The 12029-nt window shown below is 40.4% G+C and overlaps 1 protein-coding gene across 1 annotated transcript; it reads right to left on the bottom strand.

The window, feature by feature from the left end:
• Nucleotides 1-115: 115 nt before the first annotated feature.
• On the bottom strand, nucleotides 116-9316 carry LOC141440702 (uncharacterized). The gene is made up of 11 exons (XM_074105245.1): nucleotides 9164-9316; nucleotides 8961-9089; nucleotides 8228-8394; nucleotides 6483-6708; nucleotides 5908-6005; nucleotides 5339-5460; nucleotides 5039-5137; nucleotides 3882-3999; nucleotides 977-1056; nucleotides 841-934; nucleotides 116-210 (listed from the first exon to the last, which is right to left on the bottom strand). Exons 1-11 carry the CDS (start codon nucleotides 9181-9183, stop codon nucleotides 116-118), a joined length of 1248 nt encoding a protein of 415 aa, XP_073961346.1. The 5' UTR covers nucleotides 9184-9316.
• Between the last annotated feature and the right edge of the window lie 2713 nt (nucleotides 9317-12029).

Genomic DNA, 12029 nt, shown 5'->3' with positions numbered 1-12029 from the left:
GCACTGTTTCAACAGTATCAACGCACCACATCGCCATCTGTGACAAATAATGTTAAAATATATTCTATCTCGGAACGCTATGAGATAATCCACAGCATATTTAAACCAGCGGGTCCTAAGTGAACGCGATGAAGTGCCGGCGGCGTGCGACGCGCGCATGCCGCATGAGTAGTAGCACTGTGGAGTAGGTTGTTGCGGCCTCGCGCATACCTGCACAAAAATAGTAGATTGTACAACAAGGGCATAAAACGAGCCATTTTACCCGAGACGTTCGTACCGGCTCGGGTGGATAGACACGTCGAGGGGAAAATGGGTTTATTGCTCGAGTTTTACACTCTGCTTTTCACTTCGATGGCGAGAAAATGAAATAGACAGTGGCCAACATACAGGTGGAAAAACTATGGGCCCTGGAGGGCAACTACCATAAATCCTTTAGTTAGCTACTTGCACTGAAAGGAAACATTCGTTTATTTTTCAAATGAAACAAAACTGCATTTAAATATCTTCTTAACTTCGCTTGCCTCACCGGGAATTGAACCAACAAAAAATATAAAAAATAACACTTGCTATTAAGTAAACAAAAGAATCGATAGGATTGTTGTTCAAGATAAAATTTATCTAATAAACATTTCAGAGAACAGAGCACAGAATTTTATTTTTTACTAGCCTGTTGCCCGCGACTCTGTCTGCGTAGAATAGAATACGTTTATTGCTATCTGTGCTCCGTGGAGAAGACCGCCCCCCCCGCGCCGCCGGCAAAGTATAACTGGACTGTATCAGCAACTAACCTCAATAGTGTCATCACCACGCCAGCACGTAGTGCGGCGGTCTAGTGCTGACCCGGTGCACGGCGAGCGCGTCCGGGCGCGGGCGGCGCGCCCCCGCTGGACACGTGCTCCGTGGAGAAGACCCGCCCCCCCGCGCCGCCCGGCAGCTGCCCGTCCAAGTACGTAGCCAAAGGTGGGGACTATCTCACGTCCGGTTGGTTTAGAGTCGTCGTGGTCCGCGCGCCGCCGTTCCATTTGTAGTTGCTGAGGCATCCGCCGACTGCGAGCTGGGAATATCACAAGTGGGATTTATTTCTGATTCGCTCGAAAACAGATAATGAACCAAAGCCCACGGCAGCCCACCTTCGAATCTTTGCTTCGAAACTTTATTAATATATTATCAGGCGTCTATTTATTAGTAGATTGATAACCAAGGGTGGAAAGTGACCCATTCACCCGAGATATTTCTGGCGCTCGACCAAGTGAGAGGCCAATAGTACGAGGGGAAATGGGTAATTTCACCCGAGTTAGACACTCTACTTTTCATTTCGACTGTGAGGAAAGTAAAATACCTACTACAAAAAATGAGAGTAACAAAAAATTGAATTTACTTTTATATCCAACCTACGATTATACCAACGGTACCTTTTCGACTGGCCACTTGCCACGGCCGACTATAAAAAATAATCGAGTTGGTCACGACCAAGGAGCTTATTACACAAAACTGGAGGTTGAACGCCGAACGATGAAGTTACCTCGACTTTGCGTTACGTTTTAGCTCATGGAGAATTTCCCCTAAGATTTTGGTAACACACGACCGTAACGGTAACGGCGGTAGTAACGCTCCAGGCCCTACACTACGAAGTGCAAAATCCGAACTTCGTATCTTGCCGTACCGCTGACACTAATATTATTTATTTTATTTTATACGAGACTAGCTTTTGCCCGCGACTTCGTCCGCGTGGAATAGTAACTTTGGGAAGTATTTAATTTATTTAGGGTACCTATTCTGCCAATAATAGCACTTAGAAACTTCTACGGTTTACTGAAAATAACTTAATCACGTGCCGAAATGGCAAGTTTAACAAAGATTCATCGATTTATCTTCGATAATGACGACCTTCCATATGACTTTCATCCCCTCATCCCCTCACAGGTCGAATTTTCAAAAAAGCTCAAACAAATAACGACTTATTTCTTATTAAGTGTCTTAATGCAAGTTTCATGGTTTTTTATTTTCGACAGCGAAGAACTTCCACCATATAAACTTTCACCCCCTATTTCAACCCCTTAAAGCCTCTTTTTCGCGATAAAAGATAGCATGTTCTTCTAAGGTCTATTCTATCTCTGTACCAATTTCATCCAAATCGGTTCAGCGGTTTTTGCGTGAAAGCGTAACAGACAGACAGACAGACAGACAGAGTTACTTTCGCATTTAAATATTAGTGTGGAAGTGTGGATGAGAGGGACGGTATGATACGAACCACGAAATTCGAATTTCGTAGTGGCATAGTAAAAGAGAAGTAGGTCCACTGCGACCCTTTAGGAGACTTAACTACCTACTCCGGCGCGGATGCTAAGGGTTGTTGACGTCTATTTTAGATTAATTACCTACCGGCAAATAACTTTAGTACGAAAGTTAACTTAAAATTGTCTAATGTCTGTGTCTAGAGAAACCAGACAGATTCTATCATCATCATCATCATCATCTCAGCCTATATATGTCCCACTGCTGGGCACAGGCCTCCTCTCAGAAAAAGAGGGCTTGGGCCATAGTTCACACGCACCATTGAATTGCTTCTCAGGTTTGTGCAGGTTTCCTCACGATGTTTTCCTTCACCGCAAAGCTCGTGGTAAACTACAAATGTAATTCCGCACATGAATTTCGAAAATCTCAAGAGGTGCGAGCCGGGTTTGAACCCACGACCCTCTGCTTGAGAGCGAAGGTCAAAACCACTAGGCACCACGGCTCAGATTCTATGCCGTTATATTATTATTATTATGATACTAAATTTAAAAATATTATTTATAAATTCGCCGGAATGGTGATGGCGACTGTATACCCTGCACAAAACTTTTACACTACACTTATATACCACTAATTTACAACTATACCTTATACAAAATACGTAAGTACGAGTACGCGATCGTAAAAGGTGATCATCTCGCAAGCGAGCGCAAACGAGCGAGCTAAAATCGAAACGTACGACACCGACGGTAGCGCAGCTTCAACTACAGAAAATTTGATCCTTAAATTATTACAGCCTTATTCATAAAAAACCTTAATTGAGTTTGATCGGTCTGTTACTTAGCAGACTGATTAAGCTTATTAGACGGTTGTCAAGAAGTATGATCATAAACGCTTGCTAGCGTCTGCTAGTTGTTGAGCTGCTGATAGACGGATTAGACGCGTTATGTTGGCAATCTTGACAAATCAAGACAAAAATGGCCTCATCGATAATTAAAAAAAGAAATTGACAGCAGTGACAGAAAATTAGCAGGAAAAAAAAAGCGAGATGTATGTTCCCGCCATTTCCGATCCGCATGTTATGTTTAAGTGCAAAAAGCTGTAATTATGTTTATCATCCTAATTTATTTTTTCTTATTTATTGTTAGTAAGTAGTAAAGTAGCAGTAATTTTAGAGGATTTTTAAATACAAATTCCTGAAAATAAATTACCCTGGTTTTTTTTTAATCTTGCGTAACTTCACCCTTCACTAAAATATCTTCGGTATGGTTTCTTGCTCTTGTCAAAGTCAGCTGTTCAAACTGTGGCGGCCATTTTGTGACTTAGCAGGGAGATAAAGGAGGGTCTACAGTCCTCTAACTTTAGCAGAGCCTTGATCGACTGATTAGCGCTAACAGACGTTTATGAATCACGTTTTTAGCATCGGGCCTTCAAGAGCCTTCAAGGAGGCTCTAACTTTTTATGAATAAGGCTGTTAGTGTGTGCGTGCGACGGGTGCGTGCGTACCGGCGCCAACCGGCGCGCACACATTTAAGCCGCGCGATGTACTTTTGTTCGTAGTGAGCCTACTTGTCCTCTTTTACTATGCTAGTAGTCTCTCAGGGCCCCAAGAGTCCAACTATGAAATTGAGCGTATCGCGCTGTACCTTTGATCCTGCGCACGATGTATTTCTGGTCGGGGAACGCTTCCAGAAACGGCAGTACCGCCGCCAGCGATCCGCAGCCGACAGTCTTCGTGCTCTGGCGCAACCGCTCCACAGACACCTGAAAAAACATACATAACATTTGTGATTAAAAAAAAAGAATACTCGTAATACTAAAGGATTATTTTTTCCAAATAATATACTGAGCGGCAAAAAATCTGGCCCTCAAATGTACGCAATAATAGGTAATTTTGTACGGCTAGAATATTTATTCATTATTTCTTGTTTTTTTTTTCAAAATGTAATAGCTCTTAATTCAACAATAAACCTGAATAGATTTAAAAAAAAATTACTTGAGCATAGGGGGAGGGGTGTAGGGTTTTGCTGACTTTCGCTGAGAAGGGGGGCGGGGAGGGTTAAAATGACTATTTTTATGGTACGGTTTTAAGGTATTAAATATGATTTTAATTTAAATTATATTAACTTAATTTCAGCCATTCATTCTTTGCTGCCCATTCCATTGCAGTGATTACGACAAATGTTAATTGGTGTGGGTTTTTTTTACATTTGTGTTACGATTTTGTTTTGGTAGGCATCTGTAGGAACGCAATATATTTTTGACCTGAGCGTGCGGCAATGCGTAGAAGTGTGCTACACGTGTTTCCTCGCCCCCAGGACGATTTGGCAGAAAAAAATCCAGGCAAAGGTACCTACGTCAAAGGCTCATCCCGTCTTTAATTATCTAAGATCTACAGAGAGCTGTTGCAACTATTAGAAAAAGGATAGTTCCCCCTTTTTCCTAAAGATGCCATCGTACAATTTAAAGTTTTGGGGGGTTTCAAGAATTCTTTATTATATATTTTCATCTAAATGCGTCCGTACTCTATTGCACCCGTACAACGACTGACAAACGTCACATAAGTAGTGTAACAACGGTCTACGAAGCCGAAATTAGCCGAGTCTCTTTTCCAAAGACCGATGTGCTATCTTTATGACCGGGTACTGTATTTGTAGGGCCAGTAGGATGTGTCAGATATTTTTGCACGCTCCGCTGTGGCAGATGTATGCAGTATTAGGTAATGTCATGTGTAGAGTGGGCCAAATTGTGTGCTGCTGAGTATATTAATATGCAGGTGACTGTATGCCCTCTAAACACTCACCTGTCCTAGTTTAACATCGTGGAGTCCCGCCCGGGCCAGCGACTCGTCGACGGCTGCCATTTCGCGAACGAGCCGCTCGAAAATGGTCACGTGAAGCCACTGCAATCAATTGGAACACTGTTGCAAGGCTTAACACACTCGAGGTTGGTAGACATTTTAATAGTAGATTATCGTCGTGGCCTGGAAGCAGCCAATTGCTGGCTGAGTATGAGTATTAAACTTATTTTTATGTTGAAATAGCGTTTTTTTATATAAGTGGACAATTGAAAATGGACAACTTTTTGAGAAATAGTCACTTGCCAGTCTAAGGTTAAGGTTCCAATGCGTTAGCCTCTGCGGATCGAGCTGCAGCCGCCACCAGACTTGGGGAGCGCCGCCGAGGCCGGAACGGTCGTTGGAACCAGAGTCATCCAACTTGCTTTCTGTAAGAAAACCATAAATCAAAATCATTTATTCAGTAAATAGGCCGCAATGGGCACTTTTACAAGTCTTTTTTTAACCTTCCAGCGCTTTCGGAAAGACCATCATTACCAAGAAGCATGCACCGCAAGAAACTTTATAGTCACATACATTATGAGTCACCTTGTATATTTGAACTAGTCATTAAGGGTCAATCAACAACTATTTAGGGTATGTCATCCGGGGTGCTCTCGACTGCCATGATTGACAAGTTTTCATATTTCTAAGACTATAATTTGATTCGCTCTCTGTATTCTGTTTGGAAAGAGAAAGACGCTGATATTTTTAAAATTACGCTACAATTATTAATTAATTTATTACAATTTTTTTAAGATGTGCTTGTTCTAAGCGAGTTGTCAAGCGAGTGTCAATTCTGTGCTTGGATGTATTAATCTTTGAACATTTCTTACCAGTGTCGATCGAAGCCAGGTGGTAATGCGGCACGGGTACGGGCGGTGAACCGCTCGTGTTTAGCGTACTTTCCAGAAAGCTGCGCTCTTCGTAAGACCTAATGACAGATTTAAGAACATGTTAATTTCAATGGCTTGCCTTTACGCCTGATGGTAAGTAAGCGAAGATAACATTATTCCAGTAAAATCGTGCCAGTAGCAATACATTGCGGGGTCACAATACAAACGAGTTACACAAGATCGATCGAGCACCGCAGTGTCATTCTACTGGAACGGTTTTATTGGGATAATGTGAACCGGGCATAAGGGTGAAAGCCCTGCCTACTTCTAGTCTACCTGTGAAGGAAAGGAGGTGGAATAAGATTGTGTCGTTCTATTGTACAGTCGATTTCATAAATTAGTGAGCAAAATTTTGAACAAATATATCTGAACACGACTAGTGTTAACGGCGTGCGGTGTTCAGATATTTTTGGTCAAATTTTTGCTCACAAGTTCATGAAGTTTGTAGAAAACAGAGAGAGAAGTTACTAAATGAATATGAAGAATAATCTTTAATCTTCTGTCATGTCACTTACTTGAGGTAATCTGACAGCGAGCTTGAGTCAGCAATAAACTTGTCAGCGTTACTATCAATCCGGGAGTAGGACAGGGGCTCCGGAGGCGAGGCGGAAGCCGACCGGCTGCCGGCCTCAGGGTTCCGCCAGCCCCGGGGCGACAGGGAGATAGAGAGCTCCGAGGTGTCCATGGAACGGTTTGATGGTGACGACTTGGTGCTGGTGTCGTGTATCCGGAATGATGTGTCTGTTGGATACATTTTAACAGCTGAAATAGATTTAAATAAAAACCAGCTAAGTGCGAGTAGCACTCGCGTACTGGGGGTTCAGTTCAGGTATTTTCACTCGCTCTGCGCATGGGCAATGCATTTTGTACAGACAGTATCGGCAAATTCAAATTCAAATGATTTATTCAGTAAATAGGCCGCAATGGGCACTTTTACACGTCATTTTTTAAACTACCAGCGCTTTCGGAAAGACCATCAGTGCCAAGAAGAATGCGCCACAAGAAACTTGGCAGAAAGTAATTTTTTCAACATAAAATAATTTAATTACAAATAAAATACTTAAAAACTATATTATACAATTAAAGAAAAAAAAATTACAAAAAATAATAATAATAAAAATACAGGGATGTATGGGGTCCCTTAGTTACAAGACTAAACACTAACTATATCTAAACTATATCTACGTTCAGTGGAAGTGTACAATAATTCCACGGTCATAAATTTTAAAATGCAATGGGGAATAGATGAAAATTTTAGAAATGCTTGAAACTTTTTTATCAATAGGAATAACCTTTAAAAATATCAGATTTTTTAAGTAGCATCAATTAATTTGAAAAATGAAAGAGTTTTCTTAACCGACAAATTACGATAGTCCGGTCAGTTACGGGTTATTCCATAGCCCAGAACAAAAAAGTTTAAATAATGAATTTATGTGTCTTTCCTTGACTTGTTCGTTTTGACTGTCACTCTTTACCGGCCCATAGAAACTGACACGAGCTTCTATGGGTGTGTACATGAACAACAGGGTACGGTATTTCCATGTCGGTATTATTCGGACCGGTAAAGCTTGTCACCTGTCAAAACAAACGAGTCAGACACATTTTTAATTTTGTGTGTTTTATAAATTAAAACTACACAATGCCTGTTATCGAATAGAAAAACAATTTAAAACCTACCTTTACAAATAACAAAGTTATAAAGGTTTGAAATTCAAGATTAGACGGAGAGAAAGACATACTGGCATGTGACGTCACACGCCAGTACCGCCATACTTGCTGCATTGAGAAAAGCGTTTGAGAAAGAGACAGGTATATAGATTTTTCAAAAAATCACTATAAATCCAATTTTCAACCAATTTAAATTTTCTCTTCACTAAACACTATCTGTATATCTATATTTTCATAATAATATTAAGATATGGCAAAAGCAGGAGTTGTCAAATACCGTATTGGCGGAGTTATCGCGTAACAAACATACACCCGAATTGAGAACCTCCTCCTTTTTTGAAGTCGATAGAAAATAAATAAAATTATCAAAAGATACAGCAAGGCTTGCAAGGAAGTTTTAGTCAGATGCGCACACAAACTTTTTTCAATACATGTGTTTCATGATTTGCGGTCCAATATGGCAGTAGTATTATGTTATAAGGTTTAAGCAGGCTGGTCTCTATTTTGCGCACAATACTGCCAGTAATAAAAACATTAACATTTAGTGTACTTAAGCCTAGTTAAAATATTAGAGAAAAAAAAACAAACATACCAGCATCAGCAACTCCAAGGAGCTCTCTCTGCCTTGTGGTGATGGTGAGTGGTGGGCTTCGCCATATCAGCTGGTAGCTGTGTTGCAACAGGCTAAACCCGAGCAGTAGAGCCAGGGCATATTCGGCATAGTGGAACGCCGAGGTGTATCCTGGACATTTGCAGGATCTGCGGGAGCAAAAAATATTCATTTATCGATGGAATTGGTGAAACAATCCGTCTTAACTCCTTGTATGCACTAACTAAAAAAAAAGTGAAAGGTTAATGGTAATTAGACAGGTGCACAGTAAAATGAGAATGAACGATTGGTGTCTTAAGCATACCAAGAGTTAAGGTAGTCGACCAAGCTACACACAGTTGACTACTACCTAATGTTTAAATGGGTCTGCCTCCATTTACAAAAAACCCATCCCATCGAAATACCTGTGTGACCTCTATTCTGATCACATTCCAGAAGAAAATGAATAAGATCTGGCTGAAGAGGTTTGGCTAGAGTCTAGAACCAATGGGCTAGACTGTAGGGGCTTATTACATAACTATACACCAGTATTTTTTAATTTTTTCAGGATGCAGCATAATACAAACATTGAATAATCATACACAATAATGGTGAGAGTATTTTAAAGATACCGCAACCCCTTTAAGGGGCATCCGCAAATAAAAATAAAATAATTATTCGTTAAATAATTATTTTATTTTTATTTGAATAGTGTTATACCTATCGCAGTACTTACAAGTCATAAACGAACACGACGAACAGTACTCCATTAATAACGCTCCACTTGAGTGAACTAGCCCGTTTCTTGTTCTCGTATTGTAGATCTAACGTGCGTTGCATCAAACTCGAATTCGGGCTTATATTCCTAAGATACAAAAGCATACAAAAGATTATAATAACATAACCTAACCTGCACTGTTTTGTTGTCATGGTACTTACATGTTGCTACGATTTAACATGGACGAAGACTGTTACTTGCTCTTAAAACTATGGATTTAAAGCTTAAACTCTTAGATTAGGAAAAAAATGTTTATAACGATATAAACATGCTAAACTAAAACCGGCGCAATGGCGGTTGCGAGCAGCAGGCACAAACTATGGCATTGATTTGACTGACATAATTTCAATGTTGGCAACTTGCTAGTAATAAATTTAATCAGGCTAGCCAACTATTACACAATATTTGCTTCAGATGCTAGGCTTTTTAGCTGCCAGTGTTGCCAAAAAGTATGTTGAAATCCCCTGACTTTTTGACGAAGGAAAAATAATAGGTAGGTAACTTAACTTTTCAATTTTCAAACTATGTTTAAATAGAGTATGACCAGCGAGTAAAAGGTGTTAAAACAGGCTCGTGAGCATTACTGCTAATCAGCTTCATTCTTTATTTCATTCATTTTCATGTCATTATGTACAACATTATTATGTATTAATTATGTCTGTTTGCCTACTTAAGTTTCAGCTCGGCCTGTATACGTCCCACTGCAGGGCACAGGCCTCCTCTCAGAACGAAAGGGCTTGGGCCATAGTTCCCACGTGGATTGGGAACTTCGCAGACACCATTTAACTGTTTCGCCAGTGTGTGCGGGTTTCCTCACGTTGTTTTCCAAAAATTGTAAGTCCTGGGTACTACCACCTACCATTACTTGCTATTTAACTGTCATTTATATCCACCTGTTTTCACCTATGTTTGACAAATAAACGTATTTGATTTGAATTTGAAGTTGTTCAAAATATAAAATGCTAGCTTTTGCCCGCGGCTCCGCCCGCGTGGTATTCGGCTATCGCGCGCTGTTCCCTCTGGAACTGTGCATTTTTCCGGGATAAAAAGTAGCATATGTCACTTTCGGGCCCAAAAACTATCTCTATGCCAAAAACCACGTCGATCCGTCGCTCCGTTACGGCATGGAAGACGCAAACATACAAACACACTTTCGCATTTATAATATTAATTAGTAGGATATGGATATGGATTATAAAAGGTATAAACGTAATATTATTATATTTATGCTACTAGTACTAGTCTAGTATAAGAAATGCGAAAGTTGTGGACATAGGTGTGCGTGTGTGTTTGTGCGTGTTATGAGTTTGCTACCTACTCTTTCACGCTAAAACAGCCGGATAAATAGCATTCTTTCCGTGATCTGATGATGATCCTGATTATTAGGCCGTATTGCCTAACGTTTCTGCCGTTCGTATGCGAAATATGTCATTTGATTGTGATTGCGAGCGTCAGAGACGTTAGGCATACGGCCTCTGGCCCTATACTATGAAGTATTCATTGACAAGAATACATTGGATATAAAATGAAACGATAACAATTAATAAATTGAAAAATGTCCAAACCCATCAGCAGGGCTACTACGAAACTCGAAACTCGAAGTTCGTATCGTACCGTCGCTCTCGCTCTCGTATTAAAGTATAAGTGTCAGAGGGACCGCACGACACGAACTTCGAGTTTCGAGTTTCCTGGTAGCCATGCTGTAATTCGCCTACCCGGGGCATCGTGCCCAGCATGCTTGCGGCATTCCTTCGCTGCACGGCTAAGCTCAGCCTGAGAGGGCCTACTCGGAAGTCAGTCCGGAAATCGAATTTTCACGGGAGTACTTGCGAAATCCCGGAATTTAAATTCAAATACTACGCGTTGGTTTACGCATGGAACCTGTAGGTCTGTAGGTATACGAAGTGTCTATTATCTTTCTGATCTTTATCTATCTTTTTAATATTCACGGTAACTCAAAAATCTCCATTGAATTTCAAGATGGAATTAAGATTAAGTACCACTACCATGAGTTTACACTGAGGGCACTGTGCCCTTAGTGTAGTTTTCGGTTACAAAATACGTCTCGATCGCGTTCGCGTTAAAATTTCAATTTATATAGAAACACGAACAGTGCCTCTAGCGGAACATTTGCGATGTTCGTGTTTCCATACAAATTGAGATTTTAACGCGAACGCGATCGCGACGTATTTTGTAACCGAAAACTTACACTAAGGGCACTGCAATGTGACCGTACTCGATAGCGACAGCGTAAATTATTTGCATGGAGAATTATACAGCGCCTCTACAAATAACTTAGGCCGATGCTATCGAGTAGGTACGGCCACTGTAAACTCGTGGTAGTGGTAAAGATTACAAATAAAACATAAGACGATCGTGCCGTAAAACATTCACAGACTTCGGCAATGAAATTTAATAAAGGCAATTTGTGCTAAAGTCCTTTCTTTGATGAATAAGTTTCGCCATTTTAATCAAGGTACGTTTAATTAATACCCTCGTAGGTATTCAGTTATTAATTTAGGATAGTTAAAAACGCATTTTAAGACACTTTTTTTTAAAGGTTAATTGTCCTTTAATGGAAAAGTTTATATCGAAAATACAAACTGTAATATGGATGCACAGAAAAACCAGAAAAAGAGACCAGCGCTGGGAATCGAACCCAGGTCCTCGGCATTCCGAGCCGTGTGCTATACCGCTGAAAAAAAAAATCGTTAAATTAAAAATTTGGAATTGAAATAAAAATACAAAAAAATCCGGGTGAGCGGTTAGTTCCAATGGAATGCCGAAAGTTTCTCGGAGGAGCGGTTAAGTTCAAACAAGCTGAATATGTGGTGCATAGAGTGTCTGTACCGTTGTCCAGCAGTGGTGTAGCGGTATAGCACACGGCACGGAATGCCGAGGACCTGGGTTCGATTCCCAGTGCTGGCCTTATTTTTCTGGTTTTTCTGTGCATCTATATTTCAGTTTGTATTTTCAATTTATACATAATATAGGCATAGCGTCGAATATAATAATTGTATACAACGA

This window comes from Choristoneura fumiferana, chromosome Z, assembly GCF_025370935.1.
Source record: "Choristoneura fumiferana chromosome Z, NRCan_CFum_1, whole genome shotgun sequence".
Classification (NCBI taxonomy): Eukaryota; Metazoa; Arthropoda; class Insecta; order Lepidoptera; family Tortricidae; genus Choristoneura; species Choristoneura fumiferana.
The sequence above is the reverse complement of the archived record's forward strand: the minus strand, read 5'-3'. Positions and strand labels throughout refer to the sequence as shown.

Excerpts from the sequence above, each read along its gene's own strand:
- LOC141440702 (XM_074105245.1), bottom strand. The coding sequence starts at position 9,183 with ATGTTAAATCGTAGCAACAT. Across the intron at positions 9,090-9,163 it reads ATGTTAAATCGTAGCAACAT|GAATATAAGCCCGAATTCGA; the intron begins GTAAGTACCATG and ends TTTGTATCTTAG. Across the intron at positions 4,000-5,038 it reads ACGATGTTAAACTAGGACAG|GTGTCTGTGGAGCGGTTGCG; the intron begins GTGAGTGTTTAG and ends ATGTTTTTTCAG.